This window comes from Oncorhynchus clarkii, chromosome 19 (genome assembly GCF_045791955.1).
Source record: "Oncorhynchus clarkii lewisi isolate Uvic-CL-2024 chromosome 19, UVic_Ocla_1.0, whole genome shotgun sequence".
Taxonomy (NCBI): domain Eukaryota; kingdom Metazoa; phylum Chordata; class Actinopteri; order Salmoniformes; family Salmonidae; genus Oncorhynchus; species Oncorhynchus clarkii.
The window spans coordinates 463,056-475,000 of NC_092165.1; the positions used below are offsets into that span (position 1 = coordinate 463,056).

General features: G+C 39.9%; 1 protein-coding gene across 1 annotated transcript in view; it reads right to left on the reverse strand.

Moving 5' to 3' along the window:
- Positions 1–4,449: 4,449 nt before the first annotated feature.
- LOC139375498 (dorsal-ventral patterning tolloid-like protein 1) overlaps positions 4,450–11,945 on the reverse strand; it is a 77,715-nt gene continuing 70,219 nt past the window's right edge. The window contains exons 19-22 of the mRNA XM_071117329.1: positions 10,938–11,151; positions 8,908–8,988; positions 5,425–5,594; positions 4,450–4,712 (exon numbers count right to left, since the gene is read on the reverse strand). Coding sequence (XP_070973430.1) covers positions 4,578–4,712; positions 5,425–5,594; positions 8,908–8,988; positions 10,938–11,151 — 600 coding nt within the window. The 3' untranslated portion in view covers positions 4,450–4,577. The remainder of the gene's footprint in view (positions 4,713–5,424; positions 5,595–8,907; positions 8,989–10,937; positions 11,152–11,945) is intronic.

Here is an 11,945-nt window from a genome sequence, read left to right on the forward strand (position 1 = left end):
CGCATAATGACATCACAATAACCCAGAATGACATCACAATAACCCAGAATGACAAAGTGAAAACAGGTTGTTAGAAATAACAGAAAACCTCATTTACTTAAGTATTCAGACCCTTTGCTATGAGACTCGAAATTGAGCTCAGGTGCATCCTGTTTCCATTGATCATCCTTGAGATGTTTCTACAACTTGGAGTCCACCTGTAGAAAATTTGATTGGACATGACTTGGAAAGGCGCACACCTGTCTATATTAGGTCCCACAGTTGACAGTACATGTCAGAGCAAAATCCAAGCCATGAGGTTGAAGGAATTGTCCGTAGAGCTCCGATACAGGATTGTGTTGAGGAAAAGATCTGGGGAAGGGTGGCAAATCATTTCTGCAGCATTGAAGGTCCCCAAGAACACAGTGGCCTCCATCATTATTCAATGGAAGAAGTGGAACTGAGCCAAACTGAGCAATCGGGGGAGAAAGGCCTTGGTCAGGAAGGTGAAGGTCAGTCAAAGTGGAACATTTCAAGAACTTTGAAAGTTTCTTCAAGTGCAGTCACAAAAACCATCAAGCGCTATGATGAAACTGGCTCTCTTGAGGACCGCCACAGGAAAGGAAGACCCAGAGTTACCTCTGCTGCAGAGGATAAGTTCATTAGAGTTAACTGGCTCTGATGAGGACCGCCACAGGAAGGGAAGACCCAGAGTTACCTCTGCTGCAGAGGATAAGTTCATTAGAGTTAACTGGCTCTCATGAGGACCGCCACAGGAAAGGAAGACCCAGAGTTACCTCTGCTGCAGAGGATAAGTTCATTAGAGTTACCAGCCTCACATGGTTCAAGTAACAGACACATCTCAACATCAACTGTTCAGAGGAGATTGCATGAATCAAACCTTCATAGTCGAATTGCTGCAAATAAACCACTACTGAAGGACACCAATGAGAAGAAGAGACTTGCTTGGGCCAAGAAACATGAGCAGTGGACATTAGACCGGTGGAAATCTGTTCAATCCACCATGTCTTTGTGAGACGCAGATAAGGTGAACAGCTGATATCCGCAGGTGTGGTTCCAACCGTGAAGCATGGAGGAGGAGGTGTTATGATGTGGGGGTGCTTTGCTGGTGACACTGCCTGTGATTTATTTAGAATTCAAGGAGTGATACGCCATCCCATCTGGTTTGCACTTTGGGCTTTTTGGTTTGACCTTTGGGCTTTTTAACCAAGAAGCCAATGGGCTTTTTGACCAAGAAGGAGAGTGATGGAGTGCTGCATCAGATGACCTGGCCTCAACAATTACCAGAGCTCACCCCAATTTAAATGAGTTTGACTGCAGAGTGAAGGAAAAGCAGCCAACAAGTGCTCAGCATTTGTGGAAACTTCTTCAAGACTGTTGGAAAAGCATTCCAGGTGAAGCTGGTTGAGAGAATGCCAGGAGTGTGCAAAGCTGTCATCAAGGTAAAGGGTGACTATTTGAAGTATCTAAAATATTCTTTAATAATGCCACTTTAATAATGATGTTTACATATCTTGCATTACTCATCTCATATGTGTATATTGTCTTTTATACCATCTATTGCATCTTACCCACACCGCTCAGTCATCGCTCATCCATATATTTATATGTACATATTCTCATTCACCCCTTTAGATGTGTATTAGGTAGTTGTTGTGGAATTGTTAGATTACTTGTTAGATATTACTCTGTCGGAACTTGAAGCACAAGCATTTCTCTACACTCAGCATTAACACCTGCTAACCATGTGACCAATAACATCTGCTAACCATGTGACCAATAACATCTGCTAACCATGTGACCAATAACATCTGCTAACCATGTGACCAATAACATCTGCTAACCATGTGACATATAACATCTGCTAACCATGTGACCAATAACATCTGCTAACCATGTGACCATTAACATCTGCTAACCATGTGACCATTAACACCTGCTAACCATGTGACCATTAACATCTGCTAACCATGTGACCATTAACATCTGCTAACCATGTGACCAATAACATCTGCTAACCATGTGACCAATAACATCTGCTAACCATGTGACCAATAACACCTGCTAACCATGTGACCATTAACATCTGCTAACCATGTGACCAATAACATCTGCTAACCATGTGACCAATAACATCTGCTAACCATGTGACCAATAACATCTGCTAACCATGTGACCAATAACATCTGCTAACCATGTGGCCAATAACATCTGCTGACCATGTGACCAATAACATCTGATAACCATGTGACCAATAACATCTGCTAACCATGTGACCAATAACATCTGCTAACCATGTGATCAATAACATCTGCTAACCATGTGACCAATAACATCTGCTAACCATGTGACCAATAACATCTGATAACCATGTGACCAATAACATCTGCTAACCATGTGACCAATAACATCTGCTAACCATGTGTATGTGACCAATAACATATGATTTGAAATATGTGTTATTTCATAGTTTTGATTAAAAATATATTTTGATTTGGTTACTACATGATTCCATATGTGTTGTTTCATAGTTTTGATGTCTTCACTATTATTCTACAATGTAGAAATAAAGAAAAACCCTTGAATGAGTAGGTGTCCAAACCGTTGACTGGTGCTGTATATATACTGACACACACACACACACACACACACACACACACACACACACACACACACACACACACACACACACACACACACACACACACACACACACACACACACACAGATCATTACATCATGACTGCCGTATCATTCCGTAGTCAATTACAACACGAACCAGAGTTATCTTTTACCTGTGTGTAGTTTTAATGACTCAGCATAGAGAGGAAGCCATTTTTGTTCCTTAGAACTACAAACATGGAGGAGATATGATAGAACAGAACTACAAACATGGAGGAGAGAGGTCTAGACAGATCCTACAGAGGGACAGGATCACCTGGAGCTTGGCACATACAATACATGAGACGACTCTTTACACACACACACACACACACACACACACACACACACACACACCTGACCAGTTTCCTCTTTTGTCTTATTTAACAATAAATCTTTCAAGTTCTGCAAACTCATTGTCAAATCAAATTATTCAAAACAAACAAACAAATAACAACTAATGTTAGAGAGACTCAAGAACGTACATTTGGTTCTAAGGCAATATAAGTGCTGTCAAAACCCAACGTTGTCAGGACGTTTTCAGAAGAACGTTGTCAGAACGTTGTCAGAAAGACATTGTCTCTCAGTTTGTATAAAGTTTGTCTGAACGTTGTCAGAATGTTTTCTAAACAGAACATTGTCAGGACTTTGTCAAACCTCAAAAATGGTCAGAACTTTGTCAGCACCGTAAGTTGTCTGGCCGTTGTCTGAACGTCGTCTCTCGGTTTGTATGAGATTTGTCTGAAACGTTGTCTGAACATTGTCTGAACAGGAAGTTGTCAGAAAGTTATCAGGATGTTGTCTCTCAGTTTGTATAATGTTGCCTCAGCGTTACCTCATGCTTCTCTCAGTCAGTCAGTCAGTCCATCAGTGAATCAGTTCGCCAGTCAGTCAATCAGTCAACCAGCCAATCAGACAGTCAGTCAGCCAGTCAATCAGTCAACCAGCCAATCAGACAGTCAGTCAATCCATCAGTGAATCAGTCAGCCAATCAGTCAGTCAGCCAGTCCATCAGTGAATCAGTCAGCCAATCAGTCAGTCAGCCAGTCCATCAGTGAATCAGTTAGCCAGTCAGTCAGTCAGCCTGCCAAACAGCCAGTAAATCAGTCAACCAGCCAATCAGACAGTCAGTCAGCCAGTCAATCAGTCAACCAGCCAATCAGACAGTCAGTCAGTTAGCCAGTAAAATAGTCAGCCAGTCACTCAGTCAAATAGTCAGTGACTCATTCAGCCAAACAGCCAGTCAGTTAGTTAGTCACTCCAGTTACAGTATTAAATCCAGTTCCTGTTCACACTCCAGTTTCAGTATTTAATCCAGTTTCAGTATTTAATCCAGTTTCAGTATTTAATCCAGTTTCAGTATTTAATCCAGTTTCAGAATTTAATCCAGTTTCAGTATTTAATCCAGTTTCAGTATTTAATCCAGTTTCAGAATTTAATCCAGTTTCAGTATTTAATCCAGTTTCAGAATTTAATCCAGTTTCAGTATTTAATCCAGTTTCAGAATTTAATCCAGTTTCAGTATTTAATCCAGTTTCAGTATTTAATCCAGTTTCAGTATTTAATCCAGTTTCAGAATTTAATCCAGTTTCAGTATTTAATCCAGTTTCAGTATTTAATCCAGTTTCAGTATTTAATCCAGTTCCCGTTGCAGTTCCATTAATCCTGTTACAGTGTGAAGCTGTGATCCAGTCTCTCTTCACATGTAGTCCTCAGAGTTCTAGAAGCTCCCCTGTTAAGAGACGGACTGATCAGTCCTCCCTCTCTCTCCTCTGGTTCTCACCCACACTCACTCCTCTCCTCAAAACAGTGTGTGTGTGTGTGTGTGTGTGTTTGGCGCCTGTCAGTCAGAGGAGAAAAGGGGCCTGTGGTTGTCTTGTCGGCACAGTGAGGCTAGGGGTCTGGGTGTTGTGACATCACTTCCTGGTGTGAAGGTTCTGCTGGAACTGGGTGCTGGTGTAGCGGATGTGGAACCCCTTCTTACTGATGGTGTCGTCGCTATGGAAACGGATCAACACCGCGTCACCCGCAGAGTAGATCTCCTCTCTGGGCTAGGGAGGGAGGGCGAGAGATGAGAGAGAGACAGAGACAGAGAGACAGAGAGAGAGACAGAGATAGAGACAGAGAGAGCGAGATAGCGGGATCAGAGAGAGAGAAAGAGAGAGAGATGAGAGAGATATAGAGGGATCAGAGAGAGAGAGAGGGATGACAGAGAGAGGTATGATGGAGAGAGAAAGACAGAGGGGGATCAGAGAGAGAGAGGTAATGTAGAGGTGAGAAGATGGAGGATAGAGATAATAACAGTAGATGAAAACATACATTACAGTTGGACTTTTCTTAAAGAATTCACTATTTCTTCTAAAATAAATAAAAAACATTATCCACACATTGTTGGATTTTCAACATTGCAACAAACACTGCTACCCGGAGCTAGTTCTTGGTCAAGATAGCTGACAACAAATACTGGTAACCAGGGCTAGTTCCTGGTTACCCTGCCTACGGCCAAGATAACTGACAACAAAAACTGGTAACCAGGGCTAGTTCTTGGTGACATAGGTTATGTATGTGATTAAATAGCATTCAATGACACCTACCCCATCTACCCCCCCCCCCCCTCCCATCCTTACCACAGAACCACAGAACCGTCCCAGTCTGTGTGAGTTAGAGTCATTATGTATGTGATACCCATCCTGACCCCAGAACCACAGAACCGTCCCAGTCTGTGTGAGTTAGAGTCATTATGTATGTGATACCCATCCTTACCCCAGAACCACAGAACCGTCCCAGTCTGTGTGAGTTAGAGTCATAACCATCGTACAGCTCTATGTAGTCATAACCACAGTCCGCCTCCTCCTCCACCTCGAAGGTCGTAAAGGTCAACTCTATTCCGTAACCCTCCTCTGACGTCACCAACCACTCACAGTCCGTATGGCCTGGAGAGAAGATGAGAGCAGAGAGGAGATGAGTGTACAGTAGAGTAGAGTAGAGTAGAGTATAGTAGAGTAAAATAGAGTAGAGTAGAACAGAGTAGAGTAAAATAGAGTAGAGTAAAATAGAGTAGAGTAGAAGAAAATAGAGTAGAACAGAGGAGAGTAAAATAGAGTAGAGTAGAGTAGAGTAGAATAGAATAAAATAGAATAGTGTAGAATAGAGTAGAATAGAGTAGAGTTAAATAGAGTAGAACAGAGGAGAGTAAAATAGAGTAAAGTAAAATAGAGTAGAGTAGCTTAAAATAGAGTACAGTAGAGTAGAGTAAAATAGAGTAGAACAGAGGAGAGTAAAATAGAGTAGAGTAGAGTAAAATAGAGTAGGACAGAGGAGTAAAATAGAGGAGAACAGAGAGTAAAATAGAGTAGAGTAGAATAGAACAAAATAGAATAGAGTAGAGTAGAGTCAAATACAGTAGAACAGAGGAGAGTAAAATAGAGTAGAGTAGTGTAGAGTAGAATAAAATAGAATAGAGTAGAATAGAGTAGAATAGAGTGTAGTAAAATAGAGTAGAATAGAGTAGAGTAGAGTAGAGTAGAATAGAGTACAGTAGAATAGAGGAGAGTAAAATATAGTACAGCAGAGTATAATAAAATAGAGTAGAGTAGAGTAGAATAATAGAGTAGAACAGAGGAGAGTAAAATAGAGTAGAGTAAAGTAAAATAGAGTAGAACAGAGGAGAGTAAAATAGAGTAGAGTAGAGTAAAATAGAGTAGAGTAGAGTAAAAAAGAGTAGAGTAGAGTAGGTTAAAATAGAGTAGAGTAGAGTAAAATAGAGTAGAGTAGAGTCAAATAGAGTAGAGTCAAATAGAGTATAACAGAGGAGAGTAAAATAGAGTATAACAGAGGAGAGTAGAACAGAGGAGAGTAAAATAGAGTAGAGTAGAGTAGAATAGAGGAGAGAAGATAAAATAGAGTAGAACAGAGGAGAGTAAAATAGAGTAGAGTAGAGTAAAATAGAGTAGAACGGTGAGTAAAATAGAGTAGAGTAGAGTATAATAGAACAAAATAGAATAGAGTAGAGTAAAATAGAGTAGAACAGAGGAGAGTAAAATAGAGTAGAGTAGAGTAGAATAGAATGCAATAAAGCAGAATAGAGTAGAATAGAGTAGAATAGATTAGAGTAAAATAGAGTAGAATAGAGGAGAGTAGAATAGAATAGAGTAGAATAGAGTAGAATAGAGTCGAGAGGATAAAATAGAGTAGAACAGAGGAGAGTAAAATAGAGTAGAACAGAGAGTAAAATAGAGTAGAGTAGAATAGAACAAAATAGAATAGAGTAGAGTAGAGTGAAATAGAGTAGAACAGAGGAGAGTAAAATAGAGTAGAGTAGAGTAGAGTAAAATAGAGTAGAACAGAGGAGAGTAAAATAGAGGAGAGTAGAGTAGAATAAAATAGAATAGAGTAGAGTAGAGTAGAATAGAGTCGAGAAGATAAAATAGAGTAGAACAGAGGAGAGTAAAATAGAGTAGAGTAGAGTAAAATAGAGTAGAACAGAGGAGAGTAAAATAGAGTAGAGTAGAGTAGAATAGAATGAAATAGAATAGAGTAGAATAGAGTAGAGTAAAATAGAGTAGGGTAGAGTAGAATAGAAAAAAATAGAATTGAGTAGAGTAGAACAGAGGAGAGTAAAATAGAGTAGAGTAGAGTAGAATAGAATAAAATAGAATAGAGTAGAATAGAGTAGAGTAAAATAGAGTAGAATATAGGAGAGTAAAATAGAGTAGAGTAGAATAGAATAGAGTAGAGTGGAGTAAAATAGAGTAGAATAGAGTAGAGTAGAATAGAGTACAGTAGAATAGAGGAGAGTAAAATAGAGTAGAGTAGAGTAGAATAAAATAGAGTAGAGTAGAGTAGAGTAGAATAGAACAGAATAGAGTAGAACAGAGGAGAGTAAAATAGAGTAGAGTAGAGTAAAATAGAGTAGAACAGAGGAGAGTAAAATAGAGTAGAGTAAAATAGAGTAGAGTAGAGTAAAATAGAGTAGAGCAGGTTAAAATAGAGTAGAGTAGAGTAGAATAGAGGAGAACAGAGGAGAGTAAAATAGAGTAGAGTAGAGTAGAATATAATAAAATAGAATAGAGTAGAGTAGATAAAATAGAGTAGAACAGAGGAGAGTAAAATAGAGTAGAGTAGAATAGAATAAAATAGAATAGAGTAGAATAGAGTAGAGTAAAATAGAGTAGAACAGAGGATAGTAAAATAGAGTAGAGTAGAATAGAATAGAGTAGAATAGAGTAGAATAGAGTAGAACAGAGTAGAGTAAAATAGAGTAGAACAGAGGAGAGTAAAATAGAGTAGAGTAAAGCAGAATAGAGTAGAATAGAAAAGATTAGGGTAGATTAGAGAATAATAAAATAGAGTAAAATAGAGTAGAACAGAGTAGAAAAGAGTAGAATAGATTAGAACAGAGTATAATAGAGTCAAATATAATATAATAGAGTAGAATAGAATATAATAGAGTAGAATAGAGTATAATATAGTTGAATAAAATTGAGTAGAATAGAGTAGAGTAGGGTAAAGCAGAATATAGTAGAATAGAGTAGAATAGAATAGAGTAGAATGGAGTAGGATATAGTGAAATAGAATAGGGTAGAATAGAGTAGAATATAGTAGAATAAAGTAGAGTAGAGTAGAATAGGGTAGGGCAAAGCAGAATAGAGTAAAATATAATAAAATAGAATAGAGTAGAATAGAATAGAGTAGAATATAGTAAAATAGAGTAGAGCAGAGCAGAGAATAATATAATAGAATAGAGTAGAATAGAATAGAGTATAATTGAATAGAGTAGAATAGAAAAGAGTAGAGTAAAACAGATTAGAGTGGAGTAGAGAAGAATATAGTAGAATAGAGTAGAATAGAGTAGAGTAGAATAGAGTTGAATAGAGTAGAGTAGAGTAAAACAGAGTAGAGTAAAACAGAGTAGAGTAGAATAGAATAGAGTAGAATAGAATAGAGTAGAGTAGAGTAGAATGGAATAGAATAGAGTAGAATAGAGTAAAGTAGAGTAAAATAGAAAAGAGACAAACAGAAAACAATAGAAATTAAATTAATAGAAAAACCATCATCCTGACAAGTGTAAATATTCCTTTGGATTGACAGCTGTGACATCATACAAACCATAAAATTACAACCACAACAGTATACACAGCTTGTAGTCGTCCTACAGAGGGTGTGTGTGTGTGTGTGTGTGTGTGTGTGTGTGTGTGTGTGTGTGTGTGTGTGTGTGTGTGTGTGTGTGTGTGTGTGTGTATATACCAGGGTAGTTGTTATCTCCAAACTGGGAGTGTGAGTAGAGGTTCTTCTGACGAGTCTCTGCCTTCAACCTCCCTCCACACTCTAGAAGAGGAGAGAGACAGACAGGTACATTTAGAGAGTGAAACTAACCTCCCTCCACACTCTAGAAGAGGAGAGAGACAGACAGGTACATTTAGAGAGTGAAACTAACCTCCCTCCACACTCTAGAAGAGGAGAGAGACAGACAGGGACATTTAGAGAGTGAAACTAACCTCCCTCCACACTCTAGAAGAGGAGAGAGACAGACAGGTACATTTAGAGAGTGAAACTAACCTCCCTCCACACTCTAGAAGAGGAGAGAGACAGACATTAACACTTTGGTTCAGGCTAAATAAACAAATATAGACCAAGATAAAGATAACTATTTTTTGTTGTTGTTGCATGTTCTGGTATTCACCACTAGAGGGGGGCAGTGGACTGCTTTACCTTCACTGGACACTGGCAGGTATAACTTACTGTCTAGCTACAATATGATCATCACTGGACACTGGCAGGTAGAACTTACTGTCTAGATACTACAATATGATCATCACTGGACACTGGCAGGTAGAACTTACTGTCTAGTTACTACAATATGATCATCACTGGACACTGGCAGGTAGAACTTACAGTCTAGATACTACAATATGATCATCACTGGACACTGACAGGTAGAACTTACAGTCGAGTTACTACAATATGATCATCACTGGACACTGGCAGGTAGAACTTACAGTCTAGTTACTACAATATGATCATTACTGGACACTGACAGGTAGAACTTACTGTCTAGTTACAATATGATCATCACTGGACACTGGCAGGTAGAACTTACTGTCTAGTTACAATATGATCATCACTGGACACTGGCAGGTAGAACTTACTGTCTAGTTACAATATGATCATCACTGGACACTGGCAGGTAGAACTTACTGTCTAGTTACACCAATATGATCATCACTGGACACTGACAGGTAGAACTTACTGTCTAGTTACAATATGATCATCACTGGACACTGGCAGGTAGAACTTAATGTCTAGTTACAATATGATCATCACTGGACACTGGCAGGTAGAACTTACTGTCTAGTTACAATATGATCATCACTGGACACTGGCAGGTAGAACTTACTGTCTAGTTACACCAATATGATCATCACTGGACACTGACAGGTAGAACTTACTGTCTAGTTACAATATGATCATCACTGGACACTGGCAGGTAGAACTTACTGTCTAGTTACAATATGATCATCACTGGACACTGGCAGGTAGAACTTACTGTCTAGTTACACCAATATGATCATCACTGGACACTGACAGGTAGAACTTACTGTCTAGATACTACAATATGATCATCACTGGACACTGGCAGGTAGAACTTACTGTCTAGATACTACAATATGATCATCACTGGACACTGGCAGGTAGAACTTACTGTCTAGTTACAATATGATCATCACTGGACACTGGCAGGTAGAACTTACTGTCTAGTTACAATATGATCATCACTGGACACTGACAGGTAGAACTTACTGTCTAGTTACAATATGATCATCACTGGACACTGACAGGTAGAACTTACTGTCTAGTTACAATATGATCATCACTGGACACTGGCAGGTAGAACTTACTGTCTAGTTACATCAAAGGGTGGTTTATCAAAGTAGAACAATAAACACATTTGCACACACACAGAGAGATCAAGAGAGAGAGAGAGAGAGAGAGAGAGAGATCAAGAGAGAGAGAGAGAGAGAGAGAGAGAGAGAGAGATTGAAACAGAGAGAGAGATCGAGAGAGAGAGAGAGAGAGACAGAGAGAGAGAGAGACACAGAGAGAGAGAGAGAGAGAGAGAGAGAGAGAGAGAGCGAGAGAGAGAGAGAGATTGAGACAGAGAGATTGAAACAGAGAGAGAGATCGAGAGAGAGAGAGAGAGAGAGAAAGAGAGAGAAAGAAAGAAAGAGAGACAGAGAGAGAGAGAGAGAGAGAGAGAGACCCCATCCAGTCCATACCAGTGGAGTGTGTGGCCTGGAATCCTTTCCTCTGAACCGAGGCGTCAGAGATAAAACGCAGGTACATCTTGTTACCCGTGGAGACCAGCGGTTCCGGAATCTTACTGCCACACAGCCGACCCAAGATGGCCGCTGAGTCACCCTCCCCGTCAAAGGCCTCCAGGTGATCATATGCACACTCCTGATGCTGCTCGATCTCAAATTCATTAAATGACTGGAGAAAGTGGGGGGAGAAAGAGGGGGAGAGAGAGAGACAGAGAGAGAGAGAGACAGAGAGAGGAGGGAAGGGGAGAGACAGAGAGAAAGAGAGGGAGAGAGAGAGAGAGAGAGAGAGAGAGAGAGAGAGAGAGAGAGAGAGAGAGAGAGAGAGAGAAAGAGATAGGATGGAGGGGGAGAGAGAGAAAGGGAGAGGAGGGAGGGGGAGAGACAGATGTGTAATGTTTACTGTTAATTTGTATTGTTTATTTCACTTGTGTATATTATCTATATCACTTCCTTTGGCAATGTTAACACATGTTTCCCATGACAATAAAGCCCCTTGAATTGAATTGAGAGAGAGAGACAGAGAGCGAGAGAGAGACAGAGAGAGAGTGTGTGGTCTTAAACTGAAACCTGACTAAGAGACAGATTTATTAGCATGACATCATCTGTCTGAAAACACAGACACACACACAGACACAAAGACACACAGACACACAGACACACAGACACACAGACAGATCTGCTTTGCTTCAAGGCCTCATTGTTCCACATGAAAACCCACACCATTCCAGCTGTAATCCAGTGGCCTGGTAAAGAATTAAACAACAGACAGACAGACAGACAGACAGACAGACAGACAGACGTGTTTCACCAGTCTGACTCTGTGTCCAGGTGTCCTCACCAGTCTGACTCTGTGTCCAGGTGTGTGTGTTCCTCACCAGTCTGACTCTGTGTCCAGGTGTGTGTGTTCCTCACCAGTCTGACTCTGTGTCCAGGTGTGTGTGTTCCTCACCAGTCTGACTCTGT